At 43.0% G+C, this 22917-nt stretch overlaps 2 protein-coding genes across 2 annotated transcripts in view; both read right to left on the reverse strand.

Annotated features, from left to right (window-relative positions):
• antxr1c (ANTXR cell adhesion molecule 1c) overlaps positions 1 to 4303 on the reverse strand; it is a 43763-nt gene extending 39460 nt beyond the window's left edge. Inside the window, exon 1 of the mRNA XM_063004022.1 lies at positions 4158 to 4303. Coding sequence (XP_062860092.1) covers positions 4158 to 4303 — 146 coding nt within the window. The remainder of the gene's footprint in view (positions 1 to 4157) is intronic.
• Positions 4304 to 17208: 12905 nt separating this feature from the next.
• rbp3 (retinol binding protein 3) lies at positions 17209 to 22452 on the reverse strand. The gene is made up of 4 exons (XM_063004023.1): positions 21265 to 22452; positions 20162 to 20352; positions 18820 to 18962; positions 17209 to 17734 (listed from the first exon to the last, which is right to left on the reverse strand). The coding sequence occupies exons 1-4, from the start codon at positions 22450 to 22452 to the stop codon at positions 17409 to 17411; spliced, it is 1848 nt and encodes a 615-aa protein (XP_062860093.1). The 3' UTR covers positions 17209 to 17408.
• Positions 22453 to 22917: the final 465 nt, after the last annotated feature.

A 22917-nucleotide genomic window follows, 5' to 3' on the forward strand; every position in this document is an offset into this window, starting at 1 on the left:
ATATATAATTATCACACGTAACTAATGTTAACACGTGCTGACGCTAAAGACTCTTGTTGTTCACGAGTCATGAGTCCGAGTCATTTGAAACGAGTCAGAGTCGAGTCTGACGTCGCTGTGTGACTCGAATCCCCATCTCTGCCATAACCCCCAAAAAGACGGGCATGACGGTGGTTAGTCAGGATCGTGTCTACAGCACACAAGCTTAAAACCTTAATTGATTTAACTGTGATGGAACCAAACGAAGTATAAAATCCAACAAGGCCATAGCCATGAATTAAACACAAACCTACCAGGATGGGGGGAGTGTGTTTCCTGCCATATCAGAAACTGATGGGAACACTGGCGGGTCCTACGATTAAGCAAAGCTAGTGAGTGGGATATGTTTATATACTTTTTACCTCAGTATATTGAGGGGGACATTTGAAGCATTCCAAAACAACACCCAATAATACGGAGGACATCAGACTGACCCCGGCTACTTTTGTTTCTGGTGTAGCCGGGGTCAGTCTGAAAACGGAAGGTATTCAGCCAGCAATTTAGCTTTGATTGTACTGATCTGAGCATGCAGGCTTTAATAATTCTGTTAAACGCTCCAAAATGAACTTTATGTGTTTAAGGTTTGTTGTAGCAAGCTAAGCTAACTGCTAAACTAACCCTAAAACATTTGCACATTCTAATCCACTTCATTTTGACTCCTGACATTACAAACCATGTTGTTACTGTTTTTAAGTAATTCATAGTAGGGGTGGGCGATATGGCCTTTAAATAATATCTTTAAATAAACAATATTTACTAGCGATATATAAGAACACTTTTTTAAAACCTTTATTTTAAAAACACTTTTGTTTTGCAGACAGTCAGGAAATCTAAGGTACAAATGTTACTAAATGTACGTTAAATGAAGCATCACTTCCAGTAGGGCTGTGCGATATGGCTAAAAAACTCATATCTCCATAAGCTTTTGAGAAGTGGCTATATACGATACGATACGATATCACTTATCTGTCAATTATACAGCAACCAATGAAGAGAGAGCTTGAAATTCCGCCCAGAATCTGAATTCGAAGCTCTGATTGGTTTATACATCTGAATCTCTTGAATCGGAGTTGTTTTGCCCACAGAGTCAGCAAAACGAACGAATCTTTACCACAGATAAGAGCACAGTTTTCTGATTCGATTCCAATGAATAATTCATCTGAAAAGAGTCGTTTCTGACTCATTGACTCAGTGATTCAGTTTCCATGCTCATACGTGAAGGAAAGCGTTCCGCTTAGCGCTTTTGTGTTTTAAACATTCTCAAATGGTAACCTGTGTGGTAACCTGTGTGGTATCCTGTGTATTCTGTGTTTGTTCACTGACAATTTTTGTTCTCACATCATTCTCGTCCTCACGCAGTGACCGACGCTCCTCGTACTCACGCCGGTGCTTTTGCTTTAGGTGGTGAAATAAATTTGATGTTGCCACCGTTTGTCGTCACAGTATTTCTGCACGTTTTGCAAATTACAGCCGTTTGTTTGGAGTCTGACCTTCTGTATCCGAAAAACTTCCACACTAGTGATGTAGCGCCCCTTGTAGGGACTAGTTCGTCCTCAGTACTAACTCCAGTACGACTCTCTGCATTGGTCGCCATTATTTCACTGTTACGCGCTTGAGAGCGAGTGACGTGCGATTGCGAACAATAACGCGATATGGCAAAAAAATCATATCGAATGTTATCGAACTATACCGGTATTATCGTGAACGATATTATATCGCCCACCCCTAATGGATAGATGTTTTCAGACTTTGGAGTCTGTGTCAAACAGCAAGGCACAGATACTTGTAGCCCCCAAACCCCATAACTTATTTTAAACATCCTCCATGTCAGTGAGGAACATGTCATGAGAAAATAGGTTTCTCTGGAACGTAAACCTGGGATGTAAATCCTCTGGACTGCTGGAGTGGGGAAAAAACAGACCACAAGGAATGAAGCTGTAATCGTCTGAACTGCTTATTCAGCAAATCTTATCCAACTTTTCCCAACCCTCCTGTACATCATTACATAAACACAGAGAGAGAGAGAGAGAGAGAGAGAGAGAGAGAGAGAGAGAGAATTGAGGTGATCCAGGGTCCATATTCATAACAACGAGGCCGGTTCGGAACCTTTCATTAAATAGATTGTTGAATCTGATCCAGTCAGGCCATCAGTGCACACTATGTTATAAAAACAAACCAGGCAGGATCACAAAACCAGATGTTAGGACAGAGAGAGATCAACCACAGAAGAGAAGGACATAGAAGAAACGTCAGCCGTTTATGAGCAACGCTGGGTCGACTCGTTCTAAAACTGTGAACTACACTGATCAGCCATAACATTAAAACCACCTCCTTGTTTCTACACTCACTGTCCATGTTATCAGCTCCACTTACCATATAGAAGCACTTTGTAGCTCTACAATTACTGACTGTAGTCCATCTGTTTCTCTACATGCTTTGTTTGCTCTTTTCATGCTGTTCTTTAATGGTCAGGACCCCCACAGGACCCCCACAGAGCAGGTATTATTTGGATGGTGGATCATTCTCAGAGTTTTTAAACATCTCACTGTCACTGCTGGACTGAGAATCATCCACCAACCAAAAATATCCAGCCAACAGCACCCCGTGGGCAGCATCCTGTGACCACTGATGAAGGTCTAGAAGATGACCGACTCAAACAGCAGCAATAGATGAGCGATCGTCTCTGAGTTTACATCTACAAGGTGGACCGACTAGGTAGGAGTGTCTAATAGAGTGGACAGTGAGTGGACACGGTGTTTAAATACTCCAGCAGCGCTGCTGTGTCTGATCAACTCATACCAGCACAACACACACTAACACACCACCACCATGTCAGTGGGACAGTGAGTGTAGAAACAAGGAGGTGGTTTTACTGTTATAAGATACCTGACCAGCAATCCGAAGGTGACACTGTTGGGCCCGTGGGTAAGGCTCTTCACCCTCAATTGCTCAAGTTGTATTCAAGAATAATTGTAAATCACTTTGGATAAAAATGTAACTAATAAATATAACCACATGGAATCTGGAATATTGCGGTAATCTATAACCAGTAAACCCAGTTTGTTGCTGCAGTTGCTGCATATGCAAACAAAAGTTTGGACTCCACTTCGCATCCAACAGGGACACATACAGCTCACAGTGTTCCATACAGCTGAGTCCAATCAACAACCAAAGGTTGCACGGTCATGTTGTGATGTTCTGAATAGCAGAGCTTCCAAAACACAAGGTGATGGTTATTAATGATGATAGGCATTAAACCAGTGGCACCAGTACTGTTCTGCAAGAGGAAACAATCTCTAAAATCAGAATAATGTGGAGTCCTGTAGGACGTAAATCTCCCTCTAATTCTTTCACATAAAAATGTAAAAACAGTTTTGCAGCCCGTTTTAAATAAGCATCCATGTGATCCATCTAGGTTACGATATTAACGGTTTCAACGTTTCATCGTCAAACAGTGAGAATAGCACACATAGGCGCAAGATTAGTTCTGCTTGGGGTCGAGATGGGTCCGAATCCACCACAGGGCAACACGCAAGGGGTAGCCAATCCACCTTCTGCATATTTTTCCGAGTAAATAAATAATGCTTGGAGAAACCTGTATGGACACAGTTTGTTTGTTTATTAGGATTTTAACGTCATGTTTTACACTTTGGTTACATTCATGACAGGAACGGTAGTTACTCATTACACAAGATTCATCAGCTCACAAGATTATATCAAACACAGTCATGGACGATTTAAGATCTCCAATTCACCTCACTTGCACGTATTTGGACTGTGGGAGGAAATCTGAGCGCCCGGAGGAAACCCACGCAGACACGGAGACAACATGCAAACTCCACACAGAAAGGACCCGGACCGCCCCACCTGGGGATCGAACTCAGGACCTTCTTACAGTAAAAACAGTCCAAACCAACTAAAAAAGCAAGAATCAAAGCCAGGAACTGTGTCACTGAGCCTTCTTACTGGAAATCAGTTCACTGGGTCTAGTTTGTCTCCTGTTCAGTCACAGTTGCGTCACTGGTCCAGTTTTCGCCCGTGGGGGCGCATTTTTCCAAAGATCTGGCATCACTTAAGCTTTACTGTTATCAATACATAACAAAATACCAAGTACTCACTTGTCCAGGACGAAATACAGGTCGAAGGCACCCTGGCAGGACCTCTCTTCATCCTCAGCTTGCCCCTGTGTTACAGAAGCCAGGGTGAAAAGCAAAACTCCCAAAACAGCCAAGTGCAAAACCCAAGTGCTGGAAGAGTGTGCCATGGTTTTCTTGACTTGTGCAAAAAACAAAAACACTCCTGACAGCAAACTGAGGCGCTTTTACATCATCCAGCAGTGGTGAGGAATAATGCGTCCCGTCCTGATGAAGAAATAATAAAACATGAAGGATTTCGGGATGCTCAGGTCCGTCCTAATGCTCTGGTGGAAAAAAAAAAACATCAGCCCGTTAATCACACCGTGCCAAACATATCAAAAACTTAAAAATGATTGTATATTTTAGCTTAAATAAGTTGGTGTGTACATAAAACAAAACAATACCTCTCCACAAGTTGCGTTAATGATCCAAACGAGAAGCAAAGACGCGAAACTCTGAACAAAGGCTGCGGCGGCTACGACTACAGTGATTTGCTGTACGCGAAAGAGTCGATTCCCTGAGTCGGCTCTTTTGGTCAGCGTTGGGAGTCGGTAAAAGAATCAAGTCAAGAATCAAATGGTCAGACACCGAGGCTTTTGTGTCATAAAAGCAGCTCATGAACTGGGTGCTAAACAGCAACATGAGTCCTTGAGACCTAGGACCTCGTGCGACTCTGACCAGAATGAGGCTCTATGTACATGTTCCTTTCTGACAACTGTATGATGGAAATCTATTCAAACGGATTAATGAATAAATGGAATGCAAGGTTGGTTGGCACAGCTGGTAAGGTGGGCTGATGACCCTTTGTTTTTTCAGTTTCAAAGTACCTTTAACCTTTTAAATTTGCAGTGGGTAGGTTGGCAGCTCCAAATCAACCCTAGGTGTAGTTTGGAGAAACCACAAATTATTCCAAACCCCCTCCTTTGTGTTTTCCTCATCACACATCAGTACACTGGATTTAGAAACTATTTAGACCCCTTGACGTTTTGCACCTTTTATTCTGCTGTGGATTTGAGCAAGGCCCTTACTTAATCCTCTCGGCTCCAGGGGCGTGTACGATGGCTGACCCTGCGCTCTGACCCCAACGTCCAAACAAGTTGGGATATTTGAAGAAAGAGTTTGCTTGTGCTGTACAACTGTATGTGTATATGTGACAAATAAAGGCATTCTGTTCTATTCTTATTCACAAAAGTATTCAGACCCTTTATTTAGTACTTTATAAAAGCACCTTTAGCAGCAATTACAGCTGAAAGTCTTTTGGATACATCTCTACTGAATACATCTCTACAAGCTTTGAGCACGTGGATTCGGAAAGTTAAGCTGTCAGATTGGATGGTACGTGTCTCTGTGAACTGCCAGCGGTGGTGGTGTATTGTGTATGGAATCTTCTCTTCGTTAACTATGACACAGAGCATAATAATGTTCATTCATTCATTCATTGACTGTTTGGCCACTGCGGTGGGTCTGATTTATTAGGCAAAATGCATGAAATGCCCCAGACAGGTTGCCAGTCTATCACAGGGCAGACACACACAGGGCAACTTTTGGTAGCTGCAATTGGCCAGACTGCATGTCTTTAGACTTGTAAGAGGGAACCGGAGCTTCTTCCTCAGCCTTTGTACCGTTCGGTTACGGGGTCGGCTCTCGGCGGATCGTGATCAGCATCGATTTGGCACAATTTTTACGCCGGATGCCCTTCCTGACACGACCCTCCCTATTTATCCGGGCTTGGGACCGGCACTACAGTGCACTAGTTTTGTGCATCTAGTGGCTAGGTATCTATAGGACAATTCAGTGTTTCCAATTAGCCTGGTGGCATGTTTTTGGACTGTGGGAGGACACCGGAGCACCCGGAGGAAACCCACAAGAACACAGGGAGAACATGCAGGTAGAACTCCGCACAGAAAGGACCAGGACCGCACCACCTGGGGATCGAACCCAGGACCTTCTTGCTGTGAGGCGACAGTGCTACCCACTTAGCCACCGTGTGGGAGGAAACCGGAGCACCCGGAGGAAACCCTTGTTGCACGGTCAGGGAATCGAACCTAGGTCCTTCTTGCTGTGAGGCAACAGCGCTGCATAATAATGTGTCTGGCTCCATGACCATGAAAACGAGTTCAGTCTACTTCACTGGCCTCCTTTCTCACCTGATCTACAGCCAACGAGCAAGCCAAAATAATCAACGAAACGTTTCCCAAGTCTTCTGTGGCTTATTAAGGCTTTTCCATGAGCAGACAGAGTCCTACCCTGGGTTGGAATGGTGTTCCAAATGAAGTGGCCAGTGTAAGTGTGTCAACGCGAACGAACGAGGCGGTTGGGAGTCGAAGCAGTTGACTCTTGTGAGTCAACTAATATGATTCACTGAAACGAGCCGAATGCCTGTCAGTGCCATAAAAACAGCACGGTGTCAAATTTCGACCCTCAACAAAAATTCCCTTCAGCTTTACCGGAGAACTTCAGTAGTGTTCATGTTAAACCTCCCTTCTGTAAACCAGTAAAACATTATTTCTGATGACTCGTGTGCGTTTTCTGACCAGTCAGGAGACTTTCCAGAGATTTAGTGTTTCGGTGGAGGTTGAATGAGGACAAACGTTAAACCACCAGAAAGAAAATAGCTGTGAACTTACAACACAGGGTGAATAAATATAAAAGTGAGAAGTTAAGAAGCTACGTTTTTTGAAAATTATGTTTGAATCGAGTCAACATGCCAAACAAATTATCTGAGAAAGTTTTCCAGAACATTCCACTGCTTTGCAAAGTAAATGTGAGGGAGAGTAGGGATGGTTGTCAGTTTCCTTAGTCTTAAGAGGCTAGTTTGGCTTCTGGAGTGTCCAATTACTGACTGTAGTCCATCTGTTTCTCTACATGCTTTGTTACCGCCTTTCATGCTGTTCTTCAATGGTCAGGACCCCCACAGAGCAGGTATAATTCAGGTGGTGGATCATTCTCAGCACTGCAGTGACACTGACATGGTGGTGGTGTGTTAGTGTGTGTTGTGCTGGTATGAGTGGATCAGACACAGCAGCGCTGCTGGAGTTTTTAAATACCGTGTCCACTCACTGTCCACTCTATTAGACACTCCTACCTAGTTGGTCCACCTTGTAGATGTAAAGTCAGAGACGATCGCTCATCTATTGCTGCTGTTTGAGTCGGTCATCTTCTAGACCTTCATCAGTGGTCACAGGACGCTGCCCACGGGGCGCTGTTGGCTGGATATTTTTGGTTGATGGACTATTCTCAGTCCAGCAGTGACAGTGAGGTGTTTAAAAACTCCAGCAGCGCTGCTGTGTCTGATCCACTCATACCAGCACAACACACACTAACACACCACCACCATGTCAGTGTCACTGCAGTGCTGAGAATCATCCACCACCTAAATAATACCTGCTCTGTGGTGGTCCTGTGGGGGTCCTGACCATTGAAGAACAGCATGAAAGGGGGTAACAAAGCATGTAGAGAAACAGATGGACTACAGTCAGTAATTGTAGAACTACAAAGTGCTTCTATATGGTAAGTGGAGCTGATAAAATGGACAGTGTGTGTTGAAACAAGGAGGTGGTTTTAATGTTATGGCTGATCAGTGTATATAAAAAAAGGGTTTTAATAGCACTGAAAGCGAGTGCAGTCATGCCCAGAGTATTTCAGTTTAATCCATAACATAAAAAAACTTGAAAGTCTGTATTTGAGAAATGTACGTACCATTTGATTCAGTTCTTGTGGAGGTATTGTGACGCACTTTAGTTGCTTCAATGCACTTTTACTTTCACCTCTGGTACAGAGTTCTTTCAGTTTTACAACACAATATACTTTTTTCCTTATACATTTCTATAAAATTATGTGTGTATACAGCTTTGATTTACCAACTTGCAGTGGGAAAAACACAAATCTGCAATATCAGGTAATAGCACAGCTAGTTTACTGAGGTGAAGGCAGACTTTTAAATAGGAAGACATGCTAACTATTAAATCTTATTGTCTTATTGTTCTTTTTTGGAGGGGGGGAGGCTGAGCCAAGAACTCAGCAAAATGAAGTCAGAAACCATTACACAAATCTAATCATGATGAATACGGATCTGGAGTGGAGCACAAGATCACCTTACAGGCTCTGAACATATCTGAGAAGTACAAAATATGAGACTACAGCCACACTGCCTTGGTCAGGCAACCCCTCTACACTTATTAGGGCGGCACGGTGGCTCGGTGGGTAGCGCTGTCGCCTCACAGCAAGAAGGTCCTGGGTTCGATCCCCAGGTGGGGCGGTCTGGGTCCTTTCTGTGTGGAGTTTGCATGTTCTCTCCGTGTCTGCGAGGTAACCAAAGTGTAAAACATGACGTTAAAATCCTAATAAACAAACACGTATTAACCATTCGAAGGAGCTAGTTTGTTGACTGTGATACCAACTACAGTGTTGATCTTCTTGTGCTTGATGCCACCACCACCATTTTTTAATCTGACTTGAAATACCTCATATAATTTCAGAAGTTTAAAACCTGAAGTGCATTAGAATGACCACTGTGACATCATGCCCTTTATAGTAAACATTTTTCTACACTTCAGGTTTAGAATGACCCTACAAATGGCTGTTGAGGGCAACCTAATTCAAGTGCAATCTGTAGGGCAGATCACTTAATACTGGACAGTAGATGCGGTACATTTCGTTCTTTATCTTTATACCTTGTTTCTTCTAGTTTTTAATTCTAAATTTGGTTTTCGGTTACAGATCAGCAGCATTTCAGTGATAAAAATAAAGATTTTAGGAATCCAGCAGACATAGCAGCGGTTTCCAATCTGTAATACCTCAAAACCATGATTCGTGGCCTTCAGGACCCCCTGCTGTTTGCAAACAAAACAAACAGGGCTGTTCACAATGTCATCATCTGGGCCCCCGGACCACATCCTGTAGCTCTTGCACTCCTGTTTTAGACTTCAGCTCTGCTTTTCACATCATTCCAGGGTACTGGATAAACTGGGTTCCTCCTCCTGTCTGTGACTAAATCCACAATGTCCTGGCTTACAGGAAACAGCAGGTCAGGATGCACGACCACAACAGATCCTTCCTTACAGATGATGCCATCCGAGGTGGCTTCATCTGGATTGTTCCTTCTCGAAGGGGCAACTGTGATGTCTCATGAGATCATGTCTGGGGAAAACTGCCTGTGTTTACCGTCCAAACAGTTTAAGCAGTAATACAAGAAAAAATAACAATGACAACTTATGTTAACACCCACATTTTTGGACGGGATGTCCAACAAACTTCTAAGTACTCTGGTCTTGTCCTACTTCCCAAAGACAGTGCAGAAGTTGTATTGGCTGCTTGACATTTGTGTGAGGGTGTATGGTGTCCTGCTTTTTCTTGTTTGTTTGTTTGTTTGTTTATTGCTAAACTCAACCCAGTTACGTGCTGAAACCAAATCAAATCTGACCGGATGAATCTAAACACGAATCGTTCTACAGCTCTGATCTCCAGCTTTGAGAGGTGGTGTGCTGACATCTTCTGGACAGACTGGTATTCCACCATCTAGCTAAACATTTCCCAGCTCAACACAGATGTTTGTAACTGGGACACACATGTGGGTAACTGGAACAGTCATGTATGTCCGTGTGGTCAGAAAGTGGTTCAGTGACACTACTGTGCGTGGCATGCAGGGTACATACACCTTGTTTCTACACTCACTGTCCATTTTATCAGATCCACTTACCATATAGAAACACTTTGTAGTTCTACAATTACTGACTGTAGTCCATCTGTTTCTCAGTATGCTTTGTTACCCCCCTTTCATGCTGTTCTTCAATGGTCAGGACCACCACAGAGCAGGTATTATTTAGGTGGTGGATGATTCTCAGCACTGCAGTGACACTGACATGGTGGTGGTGTGTTAGTGTGTGTTGTGCTGGTATGAGTGGATCAGACACAGCAGCGCTGCTGGAGTTTTTAAACACCTCACTGTCACTGCTGGGCTGAGAATAGTCCACCAACCAAATATATCCAGCCAACAGCGCCCCGTGGGCAGCGTCCTGTGACCACTGATGAAGGTCTAGAAGATGACCGACTCAAACAGCAGCAATAGATGAGCGATCGTCTCTGACTTTACATCTACAAGGTGGACCGACTAGGCAGGAGTGTCTAATAGAGTGGACAGTGAGTGGACACTGTGTTGGAAACTAGGAAACTTCTGTGTTGGAAACTAGGAAACTTCTGCTACCGGCATCCGAACGAAGCCGCTAGCCTAGTTGTTTGTTTGTAGCCTTTAGCTAAATAACTTTTTATATACGTATGTTTTAAACATATAATTTATACGTTAATCTTCCGTGTGTTGTTGATTTAGTTCTATTTTGTTTATCGTAAAAAAGCGCTTGTGTTTACTAACGTAAATTCGTGCTGTGTTGGAAACTAGGAAACTTCTGCTACCGGCATCCGAACGAAGCCGGTTTTGTTTGTTTTTGTACTTCAGCGCATAAACATCATAATTATCCAGAATTAAAACCGTTTTCGGTCCGCACGAAGCGCGTTTGTGTTTGGTTGTGTTCTGTATTTCAGCTCTTAAAACACCTCTGTTTTGTGGGGAGTTATAACCGTTTCTGTTCGTAGGAAGCGCGTTTATTTGTTTTGTACACCAGCGCATAACACCGTTCTCCTTTAGAATTACAGCCGCTTTTGTCCGAACGAAGCGCGTTTGTGTTTGGTTGCTTGTGTTTGGTTGTGTTCTGTATTTCAGCTCTTAAAACACCTGTGTTTTGTGGGGAGTTATAACCGTTTCTGTTCGTAGGAAGCGCGTTTATTTGTTTTGTACACCAGCGCATAACACCGTTCTCCTTTAGAATTACAGCCGCTTTTGTCCGAACGAAGCGCATTTGTGTTGCTTTGGTTGGTGGTTTTTGTATTCCAGCTCATCATCGCCTGTTTCATCCGGAATTAAAGCCGTTCTTCTGTGACTACCAGCAGAAGCGCCGGTGAATCCAACATAAACATCATCTCCAACTCATCTTGTAAAGCTAAGTACATTTCTTTGTTACTATGGCCCCAGCAGGAGCTTTGTATCCATGTTCCGAGTGTAATATGTTCAGTTATTCCTTCTCCGTGTTTAGTGATAACTTTACATGTGATAAGTGTAGATTAGTGGTTAGTCTAACGGAGAAGATCTCAGTGTTAGAAGGGCGCATTCGGGCGTTAGAACAGACTACTACTAGTGAGGGCTTAGATTCAGCTGTAGCAGTCCCGAATGCCAGCAGTTCAGGTACAGAACCCCAGACTCCGGCATTAGAGCCCTCACAGCGGGGCGACTGGGTGACGTCTCGGCGACATAGTCGTAGGGAAAAGCACCGACCATCTCAGTTGCACGTGTCCAACAGGTTTTCCCCACTCAGTGAGCCACCCGCTGAGAAGCCTGTTAATGTAAGTGCTCTGGTTATAGGAGATTCTCAGCTCCGACACGTGCGTATTGCAACCCCCATAGAGACACCAGCAACCATAGTCACTTGTATTCCGGGGGCCAGGGCGCCTGACATCAGAGCAAACCTGAAAGTGCTGGCTAATGCTAATCGTAGATTTTCGAAGATTGTTATCCACGTCGGCACTAATGATGTTCGTTTACGGCAGTCTGAGGTTACTAAGAGTAATGTTAAAGAGGTGTGTGAGTTAGCTAGGTCGATGTCTGAGGCAGTAGTGTGCTCTGGCCCCTTACCGATTCGACCCAGTGGCGAAACCTACAGCAGGTTGTTGTCGCTGAACCGCTGGATGTCTAAATGGTGCTCAGAAAACTGCATCGATTTTGTAGATAACTGGTCCACCTTTGAGGGAAGGCCTGGTCTTTTGAAGCGGGATGGTGTCCACCCCACGTGGGAGGGTGCTGCTCGCATTTCTTGCAGCATAGGTGACAGGCTTTACCACCGCGTTAGTGTAGCGGCAGATAGTGTTAAATGACTATCCAGAGCCAAGACCAGGCAGCAGACTAACAGGCCTAACCGACTGTCTGCGAGTCGCCATCGGACGTCACCCGGAATCCTTAGGTCACAAACCATTGAGACTGTGTCTGTTTACCGTGGCAGGTGTAAGCCAAAACAAATTCAAAAAGTATGTCATAATAACTTAATTAAAATTAATCTAAATGAGCATCATGAAAACCCTAGTAAAGTTAAACTAAAGTTAGGACTTCTAAACATCAGGTCACTTGCATGCAAAACAGTAATTGTAAATGAAATAATTACAGATAATTGTCTTAGTGCCCTGTGTTTAACCGAGACCTGGGCTAGACCTGATGAGTATCTAGGTTTAAATGAAGCATCTCCTCCGGGTTACAGTTATGAACATAAGCCACGTCTTAGCGGTCGTGGTGGAGGAATAGCCGCAATTTATGATAAAGACATAGGTCTTACTGTAAAATCATCTCCCATAACAAACTCGTTTGAAGTTCTTATCTCTGACATAACCATTAAATGTTCATCTGATAAAAATAGTATGTTTAAACTGGTTACTGTTTATCGACCCCCTGGTCCTTACTCAGAATTTCTTAACGAATTTGCCGATTTTCTTTCTAAATTAGTCTTATCAACTAAGAAAGCTCTAATTGTTGGTGACTTTAATATTCATTATGAGGATAAGTGTAATCCACTCAAAATTGCGTTTGATTCTATTTTAGAATCCTTAGACATCACCCAAAATGTAACAGGACCCACTCACCGCTGTAAACATACCTTAGATTTAATACTTACTTATGGTATAAACATAGACAACCTGGAAATTATACCACAGAATGACTTAATCTCTGATCACTCCCTACTAATATATGAAGTGTCCCTGTCCAATAATATACAGCAACCAAATCGTTTTAAATGTAAGCGCACTATTACATCTGCAACTGCAGCAGCGTTCATAAACTGCCTACCAGAATTACCAAATATATCAGCATCAGAACCTAAAGAACTAGATCAGGCAACTCAAATCCTAGAGACCGTACTGCGCACAACCTTAGATAACGTAGCCCCACTCAAAACTAAACTGATTAGGGAGAAAAAACTTGCTCCATGGTACAATGACCACACATGCGCACTTAAACAAGCAGCACGGAAATTAGAACGTAAGTGGCGTCACACTACACTGGAGGTGTATAAGATTGCTTGGAAAGATGCTCTAACTGAGTATAAACATGCACTTATAAAAGCTAAATCTTTATATTATTCATCCCTAATAGAGAAAAATAAAAACAATCCTAGATTCCTTTTTGAGACAGTGTCCAAATTAACTAAAAACGTCAATGAAACTGAATCTAATATACCGCCTGACTGTACCAGTGATGATTTTTTAAAATTCTTTAATGACAAGATAGAAAAAATACGACTTCAGAGTCAGAGTGTGTCACTTGCCAATGTTAAGTATAAACTCACTCTGAGCAGCATTGGTGATAATAGTAACGAGTTAATCCAACTAAATTCCTTTAATCCAATCTCCCAAAATGAACTAACTGTGTTGATTAAATCATCGAAGTCATCATCGTGTATACTCGATCCTGTTCCAACTCGTTTACTTAAAGATTTACTCCCAGCTATTGTAGAGCCCCTGCTTACATTAATCAATGCATCCCTTAGCCTTGGATATGTACCTAAATTGTTTAAAAGTGCTGTTATTAAACCCCTGATTAAAAAACCTAATCTTGATCCACATGTTTTATCTAATTATAGGCCAATTTCAAACCTTCCTTTTGTCTCAAAGATATTAGAAAAAGTCGTTTCCAAACAGCTATGTTCTTATTTGAATGAAAATTGTATTCATGAAAAATTTCAATCAGGATTTAGACCCAATCATAGTACCGAAACCGCATTAATTAGAGTAGTTAACGAGTTGTTAATGTCTTCTGATAATGGATGTGTCTCTTTTCTTGTTCTATTAGATCTTAGCGCAGCGTTTGATACGGTCGATCATAACATTTTACTGGAGAGGCTAGAAAATACAGTAGGTGTTAAAGGACTCGCACTCTCTTGGTTTAAATCATATCTGACTGACCGCTCTCAATTCGTTTATGTAAATAATAAATGCTCGGAAACTACAAAAGTAAAGTATGGTGTTCCACAGGGGTCGGTACTGGGACCGCTATTATTTACACTCTATATGCTTCCACTAGGTGAAATTATTCATAAACATGGCATAAACTTTCACTGCTATGCAGATGACACACAGCTGTATATATCAGCCAAACCAAATGATACTGACACAATCAGTAAGATAGAAGATTGTGTAAACGACATAAAAAACTGGATGTCGTGTAATTTTCTTTTACTTAATTCAGATAAAACTGAGGTTTTACTTGTTGGCTCTAAAGCTGCAAGAGACAAGTTGTCTAACCTGGTGCTAAACTTAAACACGTTCTCTGTTACTCCCAGCCCAGATGTAAAAAACTTAGGTGTCACAATAGATTCAGATCTTTCCTTTGATACACACATTAATAATATTACTAGAGTTGCTTTCTATCATTTGCGTAATATCTCTAAAATAAGAAATATACTATCTGTTAATGACGCCGAAAAACTGATCCATGCGTTTATAACTTCTCGGTTAGATTATTGTAATGCTCTTCTAACTGGATGCTCTGGTAGATCCTTAAACAAACTCCAGTTAGTTCAAAATGCAGCAGCTCGAGTGCTAACTAGAACTAAAAAATTTGATCATATCACTCCTGTTCTATCATCTCTACACTGGCTGCCAGTTAAATTTCGCATTGATTACAAAACACTTTTACTAACCTATAAAGCGCTACATGGTCTGGCTCCACAGTATCTGAGTGAACTTATTAATTACTACAGCCCAGCACGTCCACTTCGTTCACAAGATGCAGGGTTACTTATAGTTCCTAAAATTAAAAAGACCAAAGCTGGTGGAAGAGCATTTTCTTACAAAGCTCCACAACTCTGGAATAATCTTCCTGCCTCTATTCGGGATTCGGACACAGTCTCAATGTTTAAGTCTAGACTGAAAACATATTTATTTTCTCAGGCTTTTGATTAATATAGACAAAGGCGCAGAGCTTGGGGGTTCTTGGTCATAGAAACTTGTGGTGATCAGGGATGTTGGGTCGCTGTCGTTCTGCCTCTCTTGTCCAATCACTCTGGTTTGGGTAGGAGAGGTGGGCGCTGATGTCCTGTGAAAGCCTTCATGACCTTGTTACCTGCTCGCTCTCCCTTTTAGTTATGCTGTAATAATTAGGGCTGCCGGAGTCTAAAACTCTCTGTAAAACTGTTTGTCAACTAGCATTGTACATTATTAACTACATTCTCTGTTGTTTTACCCCGAGGGCATTCTGATGGAAACCTGTTTACCCGCCGAGGTTAAGGATTGAAGTCGAGACTGCCGGGACAACGATGCTGCTCCTGTCAGATGTGACGGGTCTGGAGTAATTGCAACGACAAGAAATCACTACAGACTTTATTGAAGACTAGAGCGGATAACAACTCTATTATTATTTATTTATCTATTTATTACCAGTTATAACTTTTAGATCATTTAATTCTGTGTTTGTATGATTTGTGTAAATCGTGTATTTATTTAAAGTATCCTCCAGGCCACCCATGAAGGATGGGCCCTGTTGAGTCTGGTTCCTCTCAAGGTTTCTTCCTGTAATTTTCAGGGAGTTTTTCCTTGCCACAGTCGCCCTCGGCTTGCTCAACAGGGGTTTTTGTATCTGTTGGTCCTGGATTTTGTAAAGTTGCTTTGAGACAATGTATATTGTAAAAAGCGCTATATAAATAAAGTTGACTTGACTTGACTTGACACGGTATTTAAAAACTCCAGCAGCGCTGCTGTGTCTGATCCACTCATACCAGCACAACACACACTAACACACCACCACCATGTCAGTGTCACTGCAGTGCTGAGAATCATCCACCACCTAAATAATACCTACTCTGTGGGGGTCCTGTGGGGGTCCTGACCATTGAAGAACAGGGTGAAAGGGGGCTAACAAAGCATGTAGAGAAACAGATGGACTACAGTGGTTTTAATGTTGTGGCTGATCGGTGTATGTCCATGTGGTCAGAAACTGGACCAGTGGCAATACTGTGCCTAGAATGCAGGGTAAGAACTTCCAAAAGTAAGTGGATGGATACATATTTTCATATCCACTGTGGGGTTTGGTTGATTTTCTCTGTGAAACACTAGCATCACCAGGACATCCTAGTGACCCCTATGGGTATGCCTATTGATTCATAACTTTGAAGCTTGTGCCCTACTACAGTGTATTTTTCCCAATTGTCCTCCCAATCTAGTGATATTTAATTCCCCGATTGCATTTCGCTTCCTCTCTACTGCTGCAGACCTCCACATCTCCACCAGCGAGAGCCGTGACTAACATGGCTCCTCCGACACGTGCAGTAGCCTACCGCTTCTTTTCACCCGCTTGAGATGAGTTTATAAGAAGCTCAGTCTCATCAGCCAGCAGAGGTAGTAATTGCACCACTTATAAGGAATCCGTTTCAGCATCTAACCCTGCCTGTGTAGGCGCCCTGCATGCCGGTAGCAGAGCTGAGATTCGAACTCACAAACTCTTCGAAATCATGTCAGCTCTGATGTGCTAGCGAGTTTTACTGCTGCCCCACCTGAGCGACCTACCACAGTGTTAAAACATTAAAACATCAGCGGTAAAACACGCTAGCACACTAGAGCTGGGATTTCGAATGCATCGTATCAAATCTCAGCTCTGCCATCCGGTTGGGCTGGGCGGCTGCATGAACAACGATTGGCTGTTGTTTATACAGGGTGGGTAAGCCGGAGCTAAGACCTCATAACTGAGCGAATTACGACCTCTGCTGGCTGGTTGATGGCGCCTGCACAGAGTTGAGGAATAATGCTGATCAGGGTGTGGCTCTCCGTGCACAAAGCTGATCTGCATACGAACTCGCCTCACGCAGGTGAAAAACATTAGTGAACTTGTGATATCTTCAGAATACTTCTCATCATTGTTTACACCCTAGTTTGGTTTTAATAAAGTATTTCTGATACATTAAAAGCAAAATTAATACCAGTTTGACGGTTCTAAAAGTGCATTTAATTTAATGAGGCCACAGAACACTGAACAATACTGAATACAAACATGGCTAAATAGGTTTAAAACAATAAATAAAAGTACTATTTCAAGTCACCAGTTTTAGTTTCTACTGAACGTTTTCTACCCCTGAAGCACCACGGCCCACTTAATTCTAAACACAAACTACACAAAACATCTGGATGCCCCACTATTCTACAAAACACTTATTTCTGCTTTATAAAGTGCTTGTTAATGATGCCCTTGGCCACATCCAGAGCTCCGCTGGCAGCCACAGGGACATGAGGGGTGATTCCAGCTCCTTCCCAAGCCGGACCCTGGGCAGTAACTGAGTGGGTGGTAGGAACGGCCAGGAAAATATCGCTGTCACCCACTCGGAAAGTCTTCGGAGGGTGACAGGAGCCACGGGTCGGCTCACCGACAATCATGGCACGACCGAACTTCTTCATGATGTAAACGAATTCCTCCGCTGCGCCGGATGTCACACCACTGGTCAGGACGAGCAGGCCCTTTTTGGAACCGTATCTCCTACCTAAATACAAAATAATCACAGTCAGTTTCAAGATTTATTAGTTTCAAGAAGTACAAAGTACACGGGACAGTGGTCTCTTTGCCAAGGTCAAAAAACCCCAAGCTATAACTTTATAATAATTTATAATAGTAATTATTATTATTGTCTGTCTGTACTGTGATAAGATACCGGTTACACTGTTCTGTTAGCACTATTCAACCACGTGTATACACCGACCAGGCATAAGGAAGGAACAGTGGTAAACCGGCGACAGGGTCAAGGGCAGCCAAGGCTCATTGGTGCACTTGGGGAGCTGATCCAACAGACGAGCTACTGTAGCTCAAACTGCTGAAGAAGTTCATGCTGGTTCTGATAGAAAGGTGTCAGAATACACAGGGCATCACAGTTTGTTGTGTACGGGGCTGCATAGCCGCAGACCAGTCAGGGTGCCCATGCTGACCCCTGTCCACCACCGAAAGCGCCAACAATGTGCACATGAGCATCGGAACTGGACCACGGAGCAATGGAAGAAGGTTGTCCGGTCTGATGAATAACGTTTCTTGTACATTCTTGTGCGTCGCTTACCTGGGGAACACACGGCACCAGGATGCACTATGGGAAGAAGGCGAGCCGGCGGAGGCGGTGTGATGCTTTGGGCGACGTTCTGCTGGGAAACCTTGGGTCCTGCCATCCATGTGGATGTTACTTTGGCACGTAGCACCTACCTAAGCATTGTTGCAGACCATGTTCACCCTCTCATGGAGACGGTTCCCTGATATCTGTGGCCTCTTTCACGAAGCTAAAATGCTTCAGGAACGGTTTGAGGAGCACAACAACCAGTTTGAGGTGTTGACTTGGCTTCCAAATTCCCCAGATCTCAATCCAATCAAGCATCTGTGGGACGTGCTGGACAAACAAGTCAGATCCATGGAGGCTTCACCTCACATCTTCAGAGGCCTAGCGGAGTCCATGCCTTGATGGGTCAGGGTTGTTTTGGCAGCAAAAAGGGGACCAACACAATATTATGAAGGTGGTCATAATGTTATGCCTGAGTAAGTCCATGTAATTACTCATATTTATCTCACCTTATCTTAAATGTTTAATACCTGTCAGCTCTGGGAGGGTAACGAGTTCTGTAGTGGTGCCAGACGCTCGGTCGTGGAGTTTATCCAACACGATCGGCACCTCACCATCAAAGAAGTACGAGCAGAATCCAGCGAGGGGCGTCGTGGCTCCTCCGATGTTGTTTCTTTAACAGGTTGAGTTACAATAAATAAAAGAATAACATAAATCGAATGCTTATAATGCATTTAAAAGTAAACTAACATTAAACAAATGGAAGAAATTTTAATTTAATTTAATTTTTCAATGTTAAACACCCTGGAAAAATCGTTTACACATATTAAATTCTACATTCATGCATAAATTCCAGCATTTTACTAACTGCTTAATGGATCTGCCATCACTCATAACAATGGGCTCAAGTCAGAACTACATCCTAGACTGGATGCCAGTTTGGGTCTACTGAACCTAAAGAGTACTAAACCAGACTAGACCGGGATCTAAATGAAGGATTTATAGTATGAAGACTAGATTTATTTACACCTCAAGCGTCAATCCAAGCCAGTTTTGTCTTCCTGTGCAAACACGCCTGATTCTTCTGTAATTATTATCATTATTTATTTATTTTAGCGCATCAAAATTTTACCCAATTGCGTTATGCTTCCTCTCTACTGGTGCTGACCCCCGCCCCGGTTGAGGAGAGCGAACACGGCACGTGTGCAGTAGCCGACTGCGTCTTTTCACCTGCACGAGGCAAGATCATATGCGGATCAGCTTTGTGCACGGAGAGCCACACCCTGATCAGCATTATTCCTTGACTCTGTGCAGACGCCATCAGTCAGCCAGCAGAGGTCGTAATTGCATCAGTTATGAGCTCCTTATCCGGCTTTCCCCTCCATGTATGAACAACAGCCAGACGTGCCGGATGGCAGAGCTGAGTTTCAAACCGACAAGTTTGAAATGTCATCTCTGGTGTGCTAGCATGTTTTTTTAGTTTTTATAACTATAACAATATCCTTATTCCTATATTTATTCTTATATATCTGTATATATTGTTTATAAGAATCGATACACTACTGCTCCTGTTACATGTACCAGATGCACAATTTGCACATAGTGTTTTTCTGTTGCAGACCATATGCTGTATAAATGCACCTTATTTACTTACTTACTTACTTTATTTGTATTAGTTTCTCTTCTTTTGCTTGTTAAACTACTGGAGACCAATAATTTCCTTAGGGATAAAGTATCTGTCTGTCTGTCTGTCTGTCTGTCCGTCCGTCTGTCCATCTATCCATCTATCTATCCATCTATCCATCTATCTATCCATCTATCCATCTATCTATCTTACTGTGCTGGACTGGAAGCGGTTCCTCAAGCGCTCACCTCAGATCGATGATCATCACATCTGTATCCACCACTTTGTTCCAAACATGCTCCACAATGATCTTAGCAATAGCGGCGACCTGTTCGAACTCTCCGAACATGTCGAAGCGCAGGTAACCGACGTTGTTCTCAAATACGTCTGTGTGAAACGTAGCATTGACGAGCGCAAGTAGCATTTCAGGTGACGCACTCTGGGGAAAAGAAACAACAGAGGTGTGATAGGTAGGTAGGTAGGTAGGTAGGTAGGTAGGTAGGTAGGTAGGTAGATAGATAGATAGATAGATAGATAGATAGATAGATAGATAGATAGATAGATAGATAGATAGATAGATAGATAGATAGATAGATAGATAGATAGATAGATAGATAGATAGATAGATAGATAGATAGATAGATAGATAGATAGATAGATAGATAGATAGATAGATAGATAGATAGATAGATAGATAGATACTTTTATACTGTAGTCTTACAGAACAAAGTGTCACACAACATAAAGCAACTCAAAACGTCTGACACCAGTAAATTAACAGTCTGTGATGTAATTCTGTGACATGCCCTTCGAATGCTGTTCTTTAGCTGGTAATGTCTTCGTTTACATAAATAGGGTTAGTTTGACATGGAACGGTGGTCTTTGGCCGAGGTTCTAGAAAGAGAAGACCACAAAAAAACAGGTATTGTGAGTTATAAGCTGCTACACTGCCGTGGTCTTGGAGGCAAAGTGAAGCTTTCTTGACTGTGGACGGTGTCAGTCATGTTCCAGCAACTTCTAACCTGTTACAAAATTGGGTGTTTTGTAGATTTCATCTGACTATCCAAAATATCGGTCTCATACAATAAGATCGACAGTTTGGGCTTTAATTTATACCAATTTTTGCAGGAGCACTGATCCATGTACCTACTAAAGGGTGCAGCCAAACGTGCCCTACTTATCGTGAAGGAATTGTGAGGCCATGCCACTAAGATAAAATACATTATAGATCCTTCCACACCAGTAAAGTAAATAATCTAAGCTGATGTATGTAAATTATTGACCCAGTTGATTTTGTCTTATTTTTAATTTTTTTTTTATATCAGCTTCAAACATAAACAAAAAAGCTTACCACTGGAGGCGGTGCAGGGGTGTTGGCTGTAACTTTTAGACACTTGTCTCCAGACAGTCCTAGAAGATCGGCTGACAGCTTTGCTTCCAGTTCTTCCTTCGAGGAAACCAAGCTGTACTCGCCACCGTCAGCAAGAGCCTCTAACTTTTTAGCTACAGTGGCCCCGACGCTCTCGAAAGCGTAGTTCTCCGCTACCAAAGATGCCGTTGCTTTGAGAAGCACAGGAATCTTAGTACGGAGCTTAATAATTGCGACTGCAGCATCGATGGCGTGTTCTGGATCAACGGCGACATCAGGAGCCACTCCGCTGACCTCCCAGGTCTTCCCAGTGATGGGGTTGATGGATTTAGCCACAGGTACCGAGACATAGAAAGCAGTATCGCTAATCTTAATCTTGTCGATTTTTACAGATCCGCCAGCGGTATTCTCTCCGACTATAGTGGCTCTTTTAAGGTTCTTAAGACAAAACGTGACGTCTTCTGCGACACCGATCGTGTTCTTGCTTGTCAGAATGATCAAAGGCTTTGATGTTCCGTACCTCTTTCCCAGCAAGGTGGGCATCGACCAGAGCTCGGCGGTGCTGTTCGACGGCCGATCGTACACAGAGTCGATATGAATGAGAGGCTCGGGATCGGTGTAATAAGAGACGATGTAAGGGATGCCAGAGAACTCCCCGCTGACCGCTGAGCGAAAGTCCAGGATCATGGCAGACGTCGGGAGGACCTTGTCCCAAACGTGCTGCAGCAGGAGCGGCCCGATCTTCTGAGCCATCTCCTCCCCGATGATGTGCTGAATCTTCAGGTAGGCGATGTCGTCCTCCAGGACCTCAACGTTGACCGTTTTCTTGACCACAGCAGCCAGGTGCTCTGGAGGGATGTCAGGAATCGCTGGTGGTGCAACCGGAACATAATCTGGCTCATAGGTGACCTGAAGTCTTGGATCACCAACGATGTTCTTTATTCCGTCAGTTAGCAAGCTGGCAAGAGTACCGGGATCTTCGATGTTGAGGATCTCTGTGTTGTTGGTGGTGGAACGCATCAGTTCCTCCATGCCAGATAGTCTTTCTGGTGAGCAGTAGTTGTCTGTGATGATTTTCGCCATCTCAGTGATGAGTGTAGGAGGAAATGCAGAGTGGACGGCATTGCTGAAAGACAACAGTGTTACCATGAGTACCAAATCAAGAGCCATGATGACTGGTTTGGGTTCTTACGCTGGTCAGTCTGGTGCTGCTGAAAGGTTTGTTGAATGAATCCATGGTCAGGTTTCTATTAGCCCACATATAAGAGGCTTTACGTTGCAATAAACCTTTAATCCAATTACCCCAGTGGCTCCAGTAAGGCAAGTGTACGACCCAGGTATATGGAACACTCCTGATTTTCTCCATTTTTGTACATCATAGTGAATGAATCTCATACAAAATAATCTTAATAATAATCAGGAAGCACAAAACGAAGGTTAATAAATGTTTATTTATTAAAAACAAGGTTACGCAACACTTATATAACCCAAGTGAAAAGGCAGCAGGAACCGATCCTGGCAACTACGCCACCACAGACCGATTTTAATTCTGAGCAGTAAAGATTACGAGGGGTAAAGGGCTTTTAGGGACACGTCCTACTAGATGGGACGGGAACCTGGCGTGCTCCTACTAGA

This window comes from Trichomycterus rosablanca, chromosome 10 (genome assembly GCF_030014385.1).
Source record: "Trichomycterus rosablanca isolate fTriRos1 chromosome 10, fTriRos1.hap1, whole genome shotgun sequence".
Lineage (NCBI taxonomy): Eukaryota > Metazoa > Chordata > Actinopteri > Siluriformes > Trichomycteridae > Trichomycterus > Trichomycterus rosablanca.